Below are 20,091 nucleotides of genomic sequence, written 5' to 3' on the forward strand. Positions count from 1 at the left end.
AGAATCATGGGAATATGTTTCACTGGACAAAGCAGAGACAATTTGAGAGTGATGTATTATAATTCACCAAATAAAAAAAGAGCCTACAAATTCACTTATATAAATAAATGAACTAATATATTAGAAGAAGCTCTTTCTTACAGTATAATGCCAATTAATAAAGCAGGAATGAGGGAGTGAGAAAATCATAAGGGAAGGCTTGGTAAAGAACAGGAAGTTATATAATCTCAAAGCATCTGGATGCAAATACTTAGTAATAAAAGGCAAAGTAATAACTTCATAGTAGTGAAATCTGGCAAACATCACCTTAACCCAATGATTAGAGATAACATCAATTTTGAGACAAACGAGTATCATATGTCCATCGCAGTTAATTGAGAAGACGTATCATTGGTATACCTGCCAAAAATGTACAATCTGAATGTAATCATGAGGAAATGTCAGAAAACTCCAAACTGTGGGATTTTCCACAAAATAACTAGCTTGTGCTCTTCAAATATATCAAGGCCAAGAAATACAAAGAGTGGAGGGACTGTTTCAGATTAAAGGAGACTGATGTGACACAACAACTAATGCAATACATGATTGTGGAGTACTTAGAATGGATCCAGGACCCGGGAGGTAAGAAAGGGGTAGGGAGTGGACAGGAGAGAGGGTTGGGAGGGCTTGGAAGGGGAAATAGTTATAAAGAATATTATTGAGGCAAGTAATAAAACTTGAACATGCATGGGGAATTATGTAATAGTACTGTATCTATGATAATTTCTTGATTTTGATTATTAGGTTCTGCTAAAAAAAAAAGAAAGAAAGAAAGAAAGAAATCCTTGTTCTTAGGATGTACACATTCATTCACGTATTTAAGAAAAACAGCACAGTATCTCAACTTACTTTCAAATGGATCCCCCTAAAAACAGGTATGGATTTTCTTACATACACATGTATTATTTTAACTTTTTAAAAAGTTTAAAAGTATGCCAAAAAAATAACCAAAATCAAAGCCTAAGAATGATTGCTTCCAACTTTTTTGTCTTAAAGGAACCTCTGAGCCTTTGTACATATTATCCACCTAAAATGCCCTCCTTCTCTTCACCTGGAGAACCCCCTACCTACTCTTTACACAGCAGAAAGAGTGAAATTTTAAAATAATTTCTAATTATCCTCTAATGGCTTCCCCTCAAAACATAAGTCTGGTCTCTGAGGAGGCCAACATGTCCAACAGAACTTTACAACAAATGTTCTAGATACGTGCCATCCAATATGGTAACAACTAGCCAAATGTAAGTAAGTAATGAGCACTTGAAATGTAGCTAATCTAATTGATGAATTAAATTCTTATTATAATTCAAATAGCCACATGTAGGTAGTAATTACCTTATACCGTTCCTTATACAACAGCCCAGGTTTACTTTTTTACTCTAATTTATTGTAAAAATGGCTTGCATACAACACCCAGTGCTCATCCCAACAAGTGCCCTCCTCAATGCCCATCATCCATTCCCCCACACACACACCCCTCATCAACCCTCAGTTTGTTCTCTGTATATGAGTCTCTTGTGGTTTGTCTCCCTCCCTCTCTGTTTGTAACTATTTTTTCCCCTTCCCTTCCCCCATCGTCTTTTGTCAAGTTTCTCAAGATCCACATATGAGTGAAAACATGGTATCTGTCCTTCTCTGGACTGACTTATTTCAATTAGCATAATACCCTCCATTCCATCCACATTGCTGCAAATGGCATGATTTCATTCTTTCTCGTTGCCAAGTAGTATTCCATTGTATATGTAGAGAGGTCCTAAAGGTGAGGTGATGAGAGAATTACAAAGCAGGGAGCTAAGACTCTCCAGGAGCTGAAGCATCGGTCCCCTGGATCAAGCCTCTTTTATTTTTGCAAATTGTTAACAGCAAGCACATACAACATACTATTTGGCATCTTGGCAGGTCATGCACTTACAATGTATTCCATACTGCATGGTCATGAGTATATCTGGTACCAACAAAACATTCTTATCCCAGACCTGGTGTCCATATGGTGTCCTTCTGGAAAGAACGTGCAGTCCCAGCGGCTTCCTGCCTGGGAACGAAACTGTTTTCAGTTCCTTGCTGCTCCGTCCCTTTCCTTAAAGATGGTGCCTCCGGCTTCTTGTTCTCTAACAGTATATATAAACCACATCTTCATAATGCATTCCTCAGTTGATGGACATTTAGGCTCTTTCCATAATTTGGCCATTGTTGAAAGTGCTGCTATAAACATTGGGGTACGGGGTACATGTGTCCCTATGCATCAGCACTCCTGTATCCCTTGGGTAAATTCCCAGTGTGCTATTGCTGGGTGGTAGGGTAGTTCTATTTTTAATTTTTTGAGGAACCTCCATACTGTTTTCCAGAGCAGCTACACCAGTTTGCATTCCCACCAACAGTGCAAGAGGGTTCCCCTTTCTCCACATCCTCGCCAGCATCTGTACTTTCCTGAGTTGTTCATTTTAGCCACTCTGATCAGTGTGAGGTGGTATCTCAGTGTGGCTTTGAGTTGTACTTCCTGATGATGCAAGACATTGAGCATCTTTTCACATGTCTTTGGGCCATCTGGATGTCTTCTTTGGAAAAGTGTCTATTCATGTCTTCTGCCCATTTCTTCACTGGATTATTTGTTTTCTGGGTGTTGAGCTTGGTAAGTTCTTTATAGATTTTGGACACTAACCCTTTATCTGATATGTCATTTACAAATATCTTTTCCCATTCTGTTGGTTGCCTTTTAGTTTTGTTGATTGTTTCTTTTGCAGTGCAGAGGTTTTTTTATCTTGATGAGGTCCAAGTAGTTCATTTTTGCTTTTGTTTCCCTTGCCTCCGGAGACGTGTTGAGTAAGAAGTTGCTGCGGCCAAAATCAAAGAGGTTTTTGCCTGCTTTCTCCTCGAGGATTTTGATGGCTTCCTGTCTTACATTATTAGATCTTTCATCCATTTTGAGTTTATTTTTGTGAATGGTGTAAGAAAGTGGTCCAGGTTCATTCTTCTGCATGTTGCTGTCCAGTTTTCCCAGCACCACTTGCTGAAGAGACTGTCTTTATTCCATTGGATATTCTTTCCTGCTTTGTCAAAGATTAGTTGGCCATACATTTGTGGGTCCAAATCTGGGGTCTCTATTCTATTCCATTGGTCTGTTGTCTGTTTTTGTGCCAATACCATACTGTCTTGATGATTATAGCTTTGTAGTAGAGGCTAAAGACTGGGATTGTGATGCCTCCCGCTCTGGTTCTTCAATATTACTTTGGCTATTCGGGGTCTTTTGTGGTTCCATACAAACTTTACGATTGTTTGTTCTAGCTTTGAGAAGAATGCTGGTGCAATTTTGATTGGGACTGCCCTGAATGTATAGATTCCTTTGGGTAGTATTGACACTTCAACAATATTTATTCTTCCAATCCATGAGCATGGAATATTTTTCCATTTCTTTGTGTCTTCTTCAATTTCCTTCATAAATTTTCTATAGTTTTCAGCATACAGATCTTTTATATCTTTGGTTAGGTTTATTCCCAGGTATTTTATGGTTCTTGGTGCAACTGTAAATGGGATCAGTTTCTTTATTTCTCTCTGTGTTGCTTCATTATTGGTGTATAAAAATGCAACCGATTTCTCTACATTGATTTTGTACCCTGCGACTTTGCTGAATTCACATATTAGTTCTTTTGGTGGAGTCGTTCGGGTTTTCCAGGTAGAGTATCATGTTGTCTGCCAAAAGTGAAAGTTTGACTTCTTCTTTGCCAATTTTGATGCCGTTTATTTCATTTTGTTGTCTGATTGCTAATGCTAGAACTTCCAACACTATGTTAAACAACAGTGGTGAGAGTGGACATCCCATCCCTACAACAGCCCAGGTTTAAGTACCCTTTGCTCCCTACTATGTTCTGGACTTCATTAGCCAACACACTCCCCTATTTGCCTATGCTACAGTTACACTGGCTTTTTGCTGTTCCTTAATTATATCAATTACATCCTGGCCTCAGTCATTATATTTACTGTTCTCTCAGCGTGGAATACAATCTCATGGTTCCCTCTCTTCTCTCAAGTGTCAGCTCAAATGGTACCTTATCAGTCTATATATCCTATCCATGTTCTACCTAAAATAGCACCCCATCACACTATGCCCTTCATCCTGCTTTATATATTGAATATTGAAGGAGTGAAATGTCATGATTTCTATTATTTACTTACAAATAAAATAGAATTTTATCTACTAGGAAAGTAGATGAAATAAATGACAAAATATTAATGTTCAATCACTATATTGTACACTTGAAACTAAAGTAACATCATGTGTTAACTATATTGGAATTAAAATTTTTTAAGAGGTCAATATTAACTCTTCAAGCTAGATGATAATTCCTTTACTATTATTTCTTTATTATTCCAGTGTCTCTGTACTTTTGAAAATTATCCCAATTGAAAAAAAAGGCAAATGAAATACGATCTAGAGCTAATGAGCAAACTATTCTTTCCTTCACAATTAAGCTTCATAAAAGGAGAGTGAAATGCTATGTTGAGGTAGGTAGTATTTTGTTGCTTTTAAGTCAGAACTCAAAAATACCTTTGTACATTGAAGAATTAAACAGAAAGAGGGGATGAAGATAAAATGAGAAACAACTAGTGGAGCAAGGACCTGGAAGAGATGGAAATGACATCATGAATTAGCACTGTAAAGGAAAAGAAATACTATATTCTAAAAAGGAAGAAAAGAAACATGGCTAACTCTGCAAGCTGCAAGTTACAGGAGAAAAAAACTTCAGGGAGTTTGAAAGTGATGGCTGATGAATTAACAAGCAAAATAATCTGAAGAGCAGATGTGGCAAAATGGGGAAAGAATCTGGGGAAAATGGTAAAATCTGAAATAACTGCCAGGGTAACGGGAGAATTCATCAAGGATAACACAAAAACATACTTAGAGTGGCAATGCAGATAGAACTTAATGCCAGCAATCTGTTTATGCAATTTTCTCCAACACTTGGCTACATGAATACATGTACAAAACATCAGAGGAGCTATACTTATTCAGACCAGAGGAAGGCTATTAAACATCAGAATAGAGATCTTAAAGTGGAACAGAGACATCATATGAGGGAGTGAATGAAGTAGAGGGTCTGAGATTAATAAGTAAATAGAATAACTAAAATTTCAGAAATGGGATTATACTGGTCACAAATAAAATCTACAAGAAGAATCAGTTATCCTGTAATATATAATTAAAGTAAAGTAAATTTTCTTTTTGGCTAGTGTGATTTAAATGTGGTTCTACCAGGGCACCTGGGTGCCTCAGTCAGTTCAGTGTCTGACTCTTTGTTTCACCTGAGATCATAATCTCACAGTTCATGATTTCCAGCCCTGTCTCAGGCCCTGCACCGATTGACTCTCTCTCTCTCAAAATAAGTAAATAAACTTAAATAAATAAATAAAGGTAAATTATAATAAACAAACAAACAAACAAACATGGTTTTACCAAGAGCTAGAAGTTAACATGGCTCCTAAAGGTTTTTTACAATTACAGAGCAGAATAGCTTTTTGATCAATAATGTCTCAAGATGATGGTGTAATGTGATTTAGAAATTTCACAAGTCATGTATTAATAATAGTGAAAGTTCATAAATTGTAGCTTATTTTTGTGAGTTAGAGCTAATTTTAATAACATAATTCTCACTCATATTCTAATATACTTCCTGGGGTAGAAACACCCATGGGAGTTATATCATACACATGAAACTAATTTCATGCTACAGCAGGGAAGGTATTGAGAATTGCTAGCATAGAGTATTGCTAGCATTTTAAAGCATCCTGTACAATAGAAACTAGTGTCAGGAATGGTAATTATGGTCTCCAGCTTAGATTTATTTAAATACTAGAAGCTAGAGGATTAAGAGTTGTCATTCTTAGTACTTTTACCATATTTCAAAAATTAACCTTTGTGAGCCAAGACTGCTTACACCTTGAATTTCTATGAAATATGTATCAAGAAAAGTTTCATTCAAAAATAATACACAATACAACTTCAATTCTCAATCTATACTTCATACCTATCTTATTGGCTAGGCTAATCCTGAACTTAAGTGACACTATGGGGTCGAGAGGAAAAGAGTGTCAGTGAAGCGGATCACACCATAAAAGTGGTTTTCAAAGTAACAGTACACTCACATGTATAAACTTACCAGGTTCCTAATTCCAGTCAATGTGGAATGGGAAAGGGGAGAAGTACGAAATTCCAACATTAGATTTATGTTATCCAATACCACCAAACAAAATACTACATTTCTATAAACTGAAGAGGAAAATGGCACTGATCACTGGACTCTTTGATGTTTCTATTTAATTTCCTATATGCTCCAACAAACCTCCATAACTAAAAACCAAAATATAAAATACTTACTTTTTCATTTTTTTTGAGTTATATTTGACTTGGTAAGCTGCCTGGATTAATTTGTCTGGGCCACCATCAAACTGATGTGGAATGACCTTCTGAAAGTGCTAAAAAGACACATTAAAAGAAAAACATAAGAACTACTTAGTGCTGTTTCTTGTTAACTAATTAACAGTAAAATCTAAAGACACTCAAGAAATCATGAACTGACTTGCCTGTAACATCCCTTCCATGTCAAGTTGCATCAGTTCTGCCTGATTCATTTGAAGAAGTGCCAATCCTACTCGAAATACTATTTCTAAACCCTGTGGAAACACATTTCATAAAGTCAAACTTCTCTTACTATTCCATTGACAAAAACTAATCATTCAAAAAAATATTAACGTAAACATTTAGGGAACTACACTAGAAACTGACAAACATCTCTGCAAAAAGTCAGATAGCAAATATTTTAGACTTTGTGGGCCATGTGGTCACTGTCACAAATACTCAACTCTGCCACCACAGCCCAAAAGCAGACAAAGACAACACAACAAAAGGGCATGGCTATGTTCCAAGAAAACTTTTTACAAAAATAAGTGAAGGAACGAATTTGACACTTGAACCAGGATGATTAGTATATAAATCAGTTTGCTGACTCCAAACTAAATTAATTTAATTAGGTAATATAAACTGATCATCCCAAGATGTAGTTAATAACAACTAACATTGGGTTTAAGATGTTGTATTTATTTATTTTTAACTTAATTCATTCACTAACGTGGGACTTGAATTCACCACCCTGAGATCAAGAGTCACATGCTCTACCAGCTGAGCCAGCCAGTCACCCCTGATTAAGATGTTATTACCATTTATCACTTAACCTTACTTCCTACCTTCTCACCCAAAATACAGAATAAAAGATAAAAGGATGACTCTACATGACCATGACAATTAAAAGAACTACCTGCAAAATATTCATAGAATAGAAGAAACTTAATTATGCTCATTACTTCTTGCTCTTTGGGTAACAGATGCACTGCAATAATATTAACTGTAAGGCAAATTTCACCTTTCACTAATTCTCACTGAATCAGTAAGAATGGATTCACCTCCTGAATCAATCAGGAAGCTATACAGAGGTCTGATTAAGAGTGTGGGCCCCAGGGTGCCTGGGTGGCTCAATCAGTTGAGCATCTGACTCTTGATTTTGGCTCAGGTCATAATCCCAAGATCATGAGATCGAGACCTGTGTTGGGCTCCACGCTGAGCATGACACCTACTTAAGATTCTTTCTCTGTCAGGGGCGCCTGGGTGGCTCAGTTGGTTAAGTATCCGACTCTTGATTTCAGCTTGGGTCATGCAGTTTGTAGGTTCGAGCCCTGAGTCAGGCTCTGTTAGTGAGAAGCCTGCTTGGGATTCTCCCTCTCCTCTCTCTCTGTGCTTCCCCTGCTCGCTCTTTCTCACTCTCTCAAAATAAATAAACTTTAAAAAAAAAGATTCTCTCTCCCCTTCTGCTCCTCTCCCTAAGTGCATACTCACAATCGCTCTTAAAAAAAAAAAAAAAAAAAAAAAAAAAGAAAGAAACAAACAAACAAAATCCCAAAAGAGTGTGGGCTCCAGATTCTGACTGCCTGCATTTAAATGCAGGCACTACACCACTTAGGTGCTGTATCCACAGACAAGATACTTAACTTTCCTCTAAGTCTCAGTTTCCTCATCTATCATTTATTAAATGGGGAAACTAACAAGTACTTAGTAGGTATTTTACAGGTTTAAAGGAGAGCATCCTTATAAGTAGTTAAGCATGGAACACATGAGTGTCCTATATTGTTCTCCTCATTGCCCTGCTCTAATGATTAAATCCATGATTCCTTCACTAAGTCTGCCCACTAGCTTACCTCAGACATAAAGATATCAAATATCCTTGTTGCAATTGGTAATGGAAAAGTCGTAAGAAAGATAGTCAGAAACCAGGATGATGCATACATTGAGGTATGAAAACTCTGAGACTGAAAATGTACAAAGAGCTCTGGAAGATGCTCCTAAAGAAAAGAAAGGAATTAATTAAGACACAGTAAAATTCGGCATTTTAAACCCAGAGTATTGTGTGTATACTAATAGCCTATTTCAAAGATTAGATCAGGCATCACTTAGAAAAGTTAAGATGTAGAAATTGAGGGGCGCCTGGGTGGCGCAGTCGGTTGGCGTCCGACTTCAGCCAGGTCACGATCTCGCGGTCCGTGAGTTCGAGCCCCGCGTCGGGCTCTGGGTTGATGGCTCAGAGCCTGGAGCCTGTTTCCGATTGTGTCTCCCTCTCTCTCTGCCCCTCCCCCGTTCATGCTCTGTCTCTCTCTGTCCCAAAAATAAATAAACGTTGAAAAAAAAAATTAAAAAAAAAAAAAAGATGTAGAAATTGATACATTCAGGAAAGTGGTTACTATCTGGGAAAGGAAGAAGGGGAAACGGATGTGGAGTCAGAATTTAGGCTGTATCTAGAACATTTACTAATAAAAATAACAATTAAAACAAATAAATAAAACTTTAATATTTATTTAATCATGTTGGTAGGAACACAGCTGTCTGATATTTTCTGTACTTTTCTAAAACTGTAGTAATTCCAAAAAAATTTTTAAAGAAAAGAAATGCTACGTTGAAATACTTTCTGGTGCTATCTACCATTGATCACCCATCCTTACCTTCCTACCTTTCACCCAAAATACAGATGCTTCCTCAATTCTAGTAATTCAAAACATAAATGACACATTAACTGAAAATAAACCAAGAGAAATTAAGGTTGGTTAAAAACATTATTTCAGAAAGAAAATTTTCTTTAAGATTCATCTCAATTCCCATTTTATCTTTTTCTTTAAAATGTGCCAACACTTTGCATATCTCCTGCAGGTAAGGCAGCCAGGGAAAAGCAGACTCATAAAAGGGCTTTCATGTCTGCTGAATCCTGAACGTATATTCTTAAGTTCTGCTTATCTAATTGAAATTTAAGTCAATGAGAATACTTACACCATAATATTACAGGACAATATTACAGTAAACTAAAAAAATATATATAAATTAACTCTAGAAGGGTAAAATATTTCAAAAATATTTTTCACTTGATTTTGATTCCTCTCCTCCCCTTCTCTACACCCTCACACAGTCACTACACTCTGAGTCTTAAACTAGCAACATAAAAGCATTATTTTAAGAAAATATTACAGGTAGGGGGCGCCTGGGTGGCGCAGTCGGTTAAGCGTCCGACTTCAACCAGGTCACGATCTCGCGGTCCGTGAGTTCGAGCCCCGCGTCAGGCTCTGGGCTGATGGCTCAGAGTCTGGAGCCTGTTTCCGATTCTGTGTCTCCCTCTCTCTCTGCCCCTCGCCCATTCATGCTCTGTCTCTCTCTGTCCCAAAAATAAATAAATGTTGAAAGAAAATATTACAGGCTAGCAAAAAAAGTGAGATAAAAAGGGAAAGAAAGGCAGGAGAGAGGACTGAAAGAACAGACAAGCCTGAAAAGAAGTGAACTGATGTCAGTGTCATGTCATGAACTCTTGTGAGAGCAAAGTCTCTATAACAATAATAGGATACAATAGGGCATAAAAAGGAAACTCATGCATTTAGGCAATGTGGTTGTGATATATTTGGCATAAATGCTTCAAGTCTGAATATGAAAACTGCAGTCAAGTTCCAGACTGTGCTCTACCAGCAGATAGCATCTAACTGATGTGTTAACCAACCAACAATCATGGGATTAAAACACTGACTTTTCAATTGCTAAAATGCTTTTAACATTGAATTTACTTAGTTGTCACTCAAACCAAGAAGACAAAAATATAAAGCCAATATGCCTTTTCGTTAACACTATAATTTTACCTGTATCATGCATTCAAACTGGTACATACATAGGCCCAATTCTGCCATACTTGGCTTAAAAAGTTCACGAAGTCTATAATCTTGCATTAATTTAACAAATACACAGAAAGCTTCTTCTTCTGGCATCTGCAATATAAGGGGGAAAAGTAACACAGGTTAATGTTCTGTAATACACAAAAAAGCTAAATGCTTATTTAAACTAAGAACCCATCCAAGTATAAAGATGTTTTTGAATGCCCATGTGTTACAATGTTAAGAACACTGGACTAGGTATCAAAAGATTCTAATCTCCCATTCTCAGAATGAGAGGTTAAACAAATTTAACAACCTCTGAGACTAACTGCCTCACTTGCCTAATTCATGAATTCTATCAACCAATATGCCTTTAGAGACAGATAGTTCTGTTCTCCTGGGTATATACCAGTGAAAAAAATAAACACTCTACCCTCATGGAACCTGAACCTTTTAGTTGGAGAAGACAATATGTGCAATAAATCCATTAATATATATGCCAGATGGTGATGAGTGCTATGGAAATAAAATACAGTAGGGTCACAGGAAATGCTGGGGAGATACACTGCTATTTATATAGGCAGATCAGGCAAAGTCCCTTGAAAAGGGAGCATTTGAGCAGAATACTGAAAAAACTAAGGGAGCAATTGAGGAAAAGAACAGTCCTAGGAGAGTATAAGGCCTCGGAGTAGAATCACAAGTGGCATGCTCAAGGAACAGCAAATAGACCACTAAATTAGGAGTAATTCTGCAAGTGGTGGTTAGCTTATGGAGGAGAAATACACGGAACCAAATTACAGAAGGTTTTAGAGACCATTGTAAGGATTTGGACTTTTACCTTACATGAGATGGGAAGACTTTCAATGGTCCTAAGCAGAAATTATATGATACAGTAAGTGTTTAAAAAAAAAAAAAAAAAACTTGTAAAATATATTTTCAAAGAATCTGTAAGTAAGGTTTAAAGGTAACAGTTTCATATTTTATTCTTACTAACAACTGTCTCACATTTTATGTGAAACGCACAAGAAAAATATTTTATCCGAAACTCACAAGAAAAGCTGTATCAAATAAGATACGAATATAAGAACTCTTTAAAGAGCTACACAGATATTCAGAATATTTTCTAATTTTCTAATGCTCATTTATTCACATTATACCAATGTGTTTTAAAAGAAACCTTGGGAAGCCTGGGTGGCTCAGTCAGTTAAGCATCCAACCTCGGCTCAGGTCATGATCTCATGGTTTTTGAGTTCAAGCTCCGCATTGGGGTCTCTGCTGACAGCTCTGAGCCTGGAGCCTGCTTCAGATTCTCTGTCTCCCCCCCTCTCTCTTCCCCTCCCCCCTGCTCATGCTCACTCACGCTCTCTCTCTCTCTCAAAACTAAACATTTAAAAAAAATTTTTAAATAAAAATAAATAGTAAATAAAATAAAATAAACCTCAAAGGATCTCTAGGCATTCTTACTAACAACTGTTTCAAATAACTTTTTTTCCTGGCCTTAACACAGCCTTGGACAGAAGTCAAATGTTACTCTTAGTAAAACCTATACTTCCTTCCTTCCTCCCAACACATACAGCAACAATTCTGCCTTGAAGACCATCCTTATCAATTCCACAAGCCCTATAGCCCCACTGATTTATGTTAATCGCCATAAGAAGCCACACAACCTGGAACTCTCATCCCATGTGGTTCTACTGTTCCCCAAATTTAACCCCATGTCCAGCCTTCCCTAAACCTTTTCCACAGCACTTTCTGGAACTCATAACCTGCCATCAACAAAATATGCTACCTAGATCCTCAATCTCTTTACTAAATGGTCTTTCACCTTCTTCCTCCAACTGAAATTGCCTCCCCTAAGGGGGCTGTTTTCTCTACTATAGTACTGAAAGCAACCAGGGAGTAAAGGTCTATTTCTCTTCCTGGAACTCACTGATTCATTGCCATTGCATTAACTCCCCCTTCTCTCTGAAACAGATACTGTGGATATTTCCTATTACTCTTCTTTTTTGTAATATCTACAAACCTCTAGGTCACTCACCTGAACCTTACTCATTTTCATGAGGATTAATTCCCTGGCCTAGCGGATCTTACTTAGCCTTCCTTTCTTCCAATGATCTTAACTCAGGTTCTAGAGCCACACTGCTTATGGTTCAAATTCCACTTAGCTATATGACCTTAAGCAAATTATTTAATCTCTCTGTTGCTCAGTTTCAACATTGGTCAAATGAGTAAAATAACAGCACTTATTTCACAGGGTTGCAATGAAGATTAATAGAGTTATATGACCTTGCAAGCCTATCACTCATTTATATCACACTACCTTTTTTCTGTTCCCAACTCTCGTGTGTTCTTTGCTGCCTATACCCTGTTATATTTATTCAGTCACTTAAATCCACAATAACTTTTGCCTGTCTCTCTCAGTAATAATTCCAACTGCAAAACTCTACCCTTGGATAAATCAAACTCTAGAAGTATATCTAGGCAACGGAGAGTGGTTGGGTAAAAACAAAAGACTTTACCATGCTGGCTGATCTCACTTTGAATTCAGAACCACTAACGTCAGTGGATCTTTAATGTTTCTGGTATGCTTTATTTCACTAATTTAATCACTCTCAATCTATGAGGCCACCATTTCAAGCTTTCTTCTCTATCCTCAAGCTTTCACGGCCTCCTTCCCACTCAACTCTAATCTAATGACCTTATTTCGTACTTAAATTTTTTAAAAATTAGAAGCAATATAAAGAGAATTTTCCCATTCTCACACTATCATAAATATCATCCTACCTGCATCTGCATCCATTTTATAGCCTCTTGTCTCTCTCTTCCATTGGCCTGAACCTTTACCACAATTCTGGTCTCATATTTCCAACTGCCCACTTACATTTCCACTTGGACGTCTGATAGACATCTCAAACCACTCCTAATTTCCTACTCTGCCATTCCTTGCCCAAACTTCCACTCAAAATCCATATGTGTCATCACTGTCTCCTTTCCTTTTACTCCACATGCAATCTATCAGTAACTCCTGCTGGCTCTATATTAAGATTATTTCAAGAACCAACCACTTTCGACCAAAGACACCTAATCCAAACCACAATCAAAAGAGTAGTCCATTGTCTGAAAAACTCTAAAAGCCTCCTCATGGGTCACTCTGCTGCCTCCTTGGGCTTCCTTCCCAACAATCTATTCCCTATACAGCATGGAGCTGCCCGAGTGTTCTTTTCAAGGCTTGAATTAGACCATTTCACTCCACTGCTCAAAATACTCTAGTGGTTTTCCATATCCTCAGTAAAAGTCAAAATCCTTACAAGGTCCTACATGACATGACCCCTTACTACTTTTCTCATCTCTTCTCCCACCACTACCTTCCCCTTTCCATTCCACCCCTACCACTCCTCATTTTACTGACAGTGGGAATGAATAAATTTTTTGTCTTATAAGGATTTCTGCTCAGGGCACCTGGGTGGCTCAGGAAGTTAAGCATCCAACTTCAGCTCAGGTCATGATCTCACAATTTGTGGGTTGAAGCCCTGCATCTGGCTCTGCACTGACAGCTCAGAGCCTGGAGCCTGCTTCAGATTATGTGTCTCCCTCTCTCTTTGCCCCTCCCCACTCATGCTCTGTCTCTGTCTCTCTCTCTCTAAAATAAAATAAATATAAAAAAAAATTTCTTCTCTTCTGAAATATTACAGGTTCCATTCCCTCTCTCCTCCACAAAGCACTAATGTGGGAAATGCCATTTTTTTAAGTAAGTTGAAGTAATCAAATAAAAGACCAAAGAGGGGAAAAAAAAAAAATCACTGGGTCCTCCTCAAAAAAATTGAAACCAATGCTTTCAAAATGAAAAAGTGTAACACTGAGTAAAATATAAATATGAAGAACAATCACCTAGTTGTTTTATAGCCACTCCTTTCTATTAGAAATCTGTGCACACAAATCTTGGAGCAATTGCACTGCTACATACCCTTTTCTGTGACACGGACTCAATAAGAATCCATGCCTTTTGCAAAGGTCTAATGGGGACACTATCTACCTAATTTTGTTGGAGTATTAAGACATACACAGGGGCGCCTGGGTGGCGCAGTCGGTTAAGCGTCCGACTTCAGCCAGGTCACGATCTCGCGGTCCGTGAGTTCGAGCCCCGCGCCGGGCTCTGGGCTGATGGCTCAGAGCCTGGAGCCTGTTTCCGATTCTGTGTCTCCCTCTCTCTCTCTGCCCCTCCCCCGTTCATGCCCTGTCTCTCTCTGTCCCAAAAATAAATAAATGTTGAAAAAAAAATTTTTTTTAAAAAAAAGACATACACAAAACATATCCAACACTTTTAGCTATTTTAAAACAACATGTACTAATTAAGCTAACTTTACAAAATTTTTCCTCAAACACTGAGTTATGTTGCCAAGCTAACATGTGGGAGGCAATATAGCATAGGGTATAAGAGAATTAAGTTTTAGAAACAAAGAGAGGGGCCTTTGAATCTGGCTCTACCACTCTTTCTAGCTTATGGCCCTGGGCTAGAAAATTATTGTTATGGTAATGTATTAGCTGCCATTGACAATAAAAGATAAATAAATTAATCAAAAAATGAAAGTATCACTACCAGCACTGCCTACAGTGTCTTGGAGGAAAATGTGGTGGCCCCTTGGGATTCCTATAGCCCTAGGTCTACTGTTAAAGAGATTTGTAACTCAAGAAAAAACTGCCCTTTAAATACTCAACAGAAATGACTACTGAAAGGTTATTCTGGAACTAATATGAATGCAAAAGGAATAGAATTATGAAAAAAAAATCACTGGATTTATAAGAATGTTTGAGTTCAACAGTAAACAGCCTACCAATACTAATCAACTACAAATTAAGAAAAATCACTATTGTGCAAAACCTCAACATTAACAAAACTAGTTTTGTTTTCATTATTTACAATCTAATATCACCTAGAAATGGACAGTTATCATGCAACAATTGGCAGTAGTTCCTATATTATAAAACAAAGTAAATATCACTCTTATTATAAATCAGTTTCTGTGACATGAGGTTTTTGCTACTCAGAAAAGTAGTGTGTATATATTCCTGAGAGTTACAAAGCTTTAAAATTCAGGCAGAACTGCTGGGAAACTGAAGCAAAGCATGGAGCAACAGTTTCAAATTCCTACTCTGCTTTTATCTACCAAGAAAAATCATCTTGGGCCAGTCATTGAATTTTTATTGCATGTCTACTATATGCCAAACACCACGGTAGGTTTTTATATTATCTCATATAACCCTCACAATGAATCTGAAAGTACACAGTGTTACCTAATTAAGGCTCAGAGACTGATTAAATGATCTAGCCCAAGTTCACAGAACTCAGTGTAGCACTGAGATGGAAAAACCAGCTTACATATACGACTCAAATCAAGCTATCTCCACGGTTTCTCTTCAGACTACATTTTAGTGTGAGAATAAGAGTACAATGGACTTGAAAAAAAAATTCAACGGAAGTGAAAACACTATTTGTCATTTCCCTTCTAAGATATAAACTGGTGATCCTGCCCCTGACTTCTGAAAACATCCTATCCAAACCCACTCCAAAGTAAGTCACTGTCAATAGAAATATAGGTTATATCCCTGGGGCAGTAAAAATAATTATCTATATTTGGTTTAATTTTTTTTAAGGTTATTTATTTCCTTTGGGGGGTGGGGGGACAGAGAGAGAGAGAGAATATCCCAAGCAGGCTCCACACTGTCAGCACGGAGCCCGATGTGGGGCTCGAACTCATGAACCATGAGATCATGACCTGAGCCGAAACCAAGAGTCAGACGTTTAACCGACTAAGCACCCAGACATCCCATGAGCATCTCTATTTTAGAACCTATAACAAGATAGGCATAATAAGCACTTAACTCTGTGACAACCAAAATTTCTGTGTGAATTTGCAAAGATGTATGACATAAATAAGATTTTCATACCAACACTTTAATCATATCCTCCTTAGTTGGGAAAACATTAGTCTTTATTAAATATTGACATGTAAGTTAAGATTTAAAAGTAGATACAGGCTATATAGTACAATATTATGGCTCAAATGTAGACACCAAGAAGCTGAAATTTCATTACTGGAAGGACATTATTGTATATGTTATTTTCAAAACTTTTAATATTTTAAAGTGAAAATTAACTATCCCTATTTAAATTATGCCTAAAGAAAAATACCCAGTATCAAATGCTTAATAAAAACAAGAATGATTCTTTAATTCTCCAATTCAACTTCAATAAGGAACTTAGAAACTTAATACTTGTACTAACTTACCTGCATAAGCAACAATCCAACTATAAAAGCACTTCCTTGACAGTAACCAACCTCACGATCCACTAAAGAATATGCCTAAAAAGTAAAAAATGTTCAAAATACTTTAACATGATGTATTATATCTTTCTTCTCTAAAAACCTAAAAATAGTGAGATGATGGAGTAAATACCATTTATTTTTTTTGACAAGCTTCCGCTTGCTTGTCATACATGTTATCCTATTAGGGTTTAAAAAGTAGATGATTTATTACATAAAATTTTCTTTTGATAATTTCCCAGTTAGAAACCGATGCTCCTAAGGACAAGAAAATAAAGGAACTTACACTCAGTGAAGTAACAAAGTTTAAAAAATATTTATCTGAGGGGCGCCTGGGTGGCGCAGTCGGTTAAGCGTCCGACTTCAGCCAGGTCACGATCTCGCGGTCTGGGAGTTCGAGCCCCGCGTCGGGCTCTGGGCTGATGGCTCAGAGCCTGGAGCCTGTTTCTGATTCTGTGTCTCCCTCTCTCTCTGCCCCTCCCCCGTTCATGCTCTGTCTCTCTCTGTTCCAAAAATAAATAAACGTTGAAAAAAAAAAATTAAAAAAAAAATATTTATCTGATAAAGATAAAAACAGTAAGGTTAAGGTAAAGCACTGGGAGAACTGAAAAGGTTCAAAAAGAAATTAATATTTTACAGAGGTAGTTGAAAGGGAAAGGAACTATTTCAAGAAAAAAGGCAATATTGAAGAAAAAATTACAATAGCACACACTCTGAAGAGCTAAGAGTTCTTAATAGTGCTGGCCATAGTAAGCAGAAAACTGGTCCTAGATTGTGAAACTCACAGAAGATAAATCATCCATTTTCATAAAGGATCTTTCTATGGTATAGTGATTTATAGACTATTTGATTCTAACCAATATCAAGCAATGTGATGAATTTTCTAAGTTCTCCAAACTAGACAGTAATGTAGCATCAAAATTAAAGCAGAAATCATGCTAAAGTCAAATTTTTGCCAAAGTAACTGATTACTGTCTAATTTCAACCTTCTGAGAATTCATTTTAAAAAATGATAAACAGAACTTACCTTCATTACATTAAATAAAACCTCCTGTCCAAGGCTGTCTTTTTCCTTAAAGAAATTGTGTTCAGGATAAGTTCTAGCAATGTCCCTTCGGATCAATTTTTCACAAGGTGAGGTCATTTTCAGGAGTTCTGAATACTGATCCTTAATTGGCATACTTTGTGCACTGCATAAAAGTTGCCAAACTATTGCTCTAAAATGGTGAGGTATCCCTTTACGAACAAGCTCCTAAAAATAAAATTAAAAGTAAAATAAAATTTTAATATTGAATTATTGAAGTCTCCTACCTTAAAAGTCAAAGATGACTTGTTGGGGATTGGAATGGAGTGGAACACTTTATCAAATTTATAATTCACAAAGCTACTCTTAAATACTAGGGAACCTTTTAACCAAGGCTAATACTTGGCCCTTGGATGTGTCCTCCTTGTCAGGGGAGCTACAACGCCATGGATAAACCCTTGACATTTCTCCCAGAATGTGGCCTCTAAAGCTATTAAGGACCTGAAAATCTGCAGAGCTGTGAATGAAAGCACAGTAATAACCATTGTCTTTCAAAGATTTTAGAAAAAAGGTAAAATAGTGATAATTCAAAGACCTAGGATGTTACTACTTCATTCATGAATCTATAAAAAGAGAGAATTTATAAAATAATTTTCAGCTATATATTTCTACAATTAGGAATCATCTGTAACAACTGATATCTACAATTCAAAACTTCTAATGGACACAAATAAATGAAAACAGATAAAGCAGGACTCTTTATTACAGCACTTAGAAAGTACTCGAATCTCAGTTGTTGTTTTTTTTTAATCTTCCATTAATCCATGCCTTGATGCCCCTTTGGGATAAGGGGAAGAAATTCAACAAAGAATATGAATACCTTAACTTGCTTTTCCTTCTTTTTGCGTACATCTTCCCATTCATTAACAATTCTTCCCCAAAGAATCCAAGAATCTTCTTCAAGGTGGCTGAGGTTGCTAGAGGCTGATGAACTTGATACAAGGGAGGAGCCACTGTTTCTTCTTGACCCATTTACAGATCTTAAAGACTTACTATCCGTCTCTAACAATCTAAAACATAATTAAAAATTGCTCAAGATCTAATTTCACAGTGATATTGGATGAAGTAATAATGATACATAGATCTTTACTAATAGCCACGGTTTTAGAATATGCATAATTTCAGTAATATTTGGTTACTGCTGTATTTTTTCATCTAAGCATAGCAATTTCAAAATTTGATAGTACATTACATTAAATATTTTAGTGCTATTTGTCCCATCATAATTTCCCTTCATCTCTACTAAAAATACAAATTAGGAGACATCTAGTGAGAAAGGTGGTTGGGAGGGCTTCAGGAGAAAACAAATTGCTGTTGGAACAGGTTTAACAAATTCTATTGAAGAACTAATCCTACATGTTTAGAATGCATCCTAGGCTAAAAAAAGCAAAGCAGGGCCACACAAATCACCCAAATCCCTTTTCTTTTTTTCATTTGTTTCTGCCCTTCTATAAATCTGCCATTGTTTGGTCATGCAGTGTCGGTATAAAAAATTAACTGGGGTGCATGGATGACTAAGTGGGTTAAACATCCAACTCTTGCTCTCAGCTCAGGTCTTGATCTCACGGTTGTGAGTTCAAGCCCTTCACTAGGCCCAGCATGGAGCCTACTTAAAACAACAACAAAAACAAACAAAAAAACCCTGTAAAATTATTAATATGAAAATTGGAAGTTTTCATTTATTTGTTTATATACACATATATTTATTTACAATTCTGGATTCTCTTGAAAAATAAAGATGGTAAAACCAAGCCCATCCATATTCCTGCATAGGAAAAACAAGGTGTAGCCGAGTAGGAGCTTCTCCATTTACATGGAGGACTTTAATACACTCGGTCTCCTTAATCCCAACTACCTCACAAAAACTCGAGCCAACTAACAGTTGTTATTTATCACTGGGTTTGCACTCTCAAACTGAGACCTCTTCATTGTTAAGATCCTTTCGCCTTTGTATTTCCTTATCTGTTCAAAGATGAGATAATTTCAGAGATCAGTTCTATGACTTATCACAACATCAAATCTATTATTTATTTCATAAATAAACACACTATAATGAGAGACTGGAAAATGTGGCTCTCTCACTATAAAGACAGAAATTACATGTCATTCAAATAAGGGTCCTCAAAGATCTATTTCTGTTTTTAACATGACTACCACTTACTTAGAATAATGCCTTGAGAAAGTCCTCTATTTAGGATATAACAAATGCTCCAAATATTAAAGATCTATAAAAACTAATAAAAAAATATATGTATCAAACCCTACGGAGCAGATTAGAAACCCCCTATGCATGGGAGATTTATTCATCTTTATATCCCTGAAAGCACTTAGCACAATAACAAGGTACATTAAGTATCAACTGAGTTGAAATAAAATCAAATCTGCATATTAAAAAAAAGAACTTCAAATCCCAAATATGTCATA

General features: G+C 36.7%; 1 protein-coding gene across 7 annotated transcripts in view; it reads right to left on the reverse strand.

Moving 5' to 3' along the window:
* EVI5 (ecotropic viral integration site 5) overlaps nucleotides 1–20,091 on the reverse strand; it is a 248,898-nt gene that overhangs the window by 139,876 nt on the left and 88,931 nt on the right. For all 7 annotated transcript variants that reach the window (XM_040470985.1, XM_040470988.1, XM_040470986.1 and 4 more), the window contains 7 exons: nucleotides 18,488–18,677; nucleotides 17,611–17,835; nucleotides 16,548–16,622; nucleotides 10,249–10,374; nucleotides 8,278–8,421; nucleotides 6,613–6,702; nucleotides 6,407–6,504 (listed from right to left, as the gene is read on the reverse strand). In XM_040470985.1, the coding sequence (XP_040326919.1) occupies nucleotides 6,407–6,504; nucleotides 6,613–6,702; nucleotides 8,278–8,421; nucleotides 10,249–10,374; nucleotides 16,548–16,622; nucleotides 17,611–17,835; nucleotides 18,488–18,677 (948 nt within the window). The remainder of the gene's footprint in view (nucleotides 1–6,406; nucleotides 6,505–6,612; nucleotides 6,703–8,277; nucleotides 8,422–10,248; nucleotides 10,375–16,547; nucleotides 16,623–17,610; nucleotides 17,836–18,487; nucleotides 18,678–20,091) is intronic.

This window comes from Herpailurus yagouaroundi, unplaced genomic scaffold, assembly GCF_014898765.1.
Source record: "Herpailurus yagouaroundi ecotype Mexico unplaced genomic scaffold, PumYag 77, whole genome shotgun sequence".
Classification (NCBI taxonomy): Eukaryota; Metazoa; Chordata; class Mammalia; order Carnivora; family Felidae; genus Herpailurus; species Herpailurus yagouaroundi.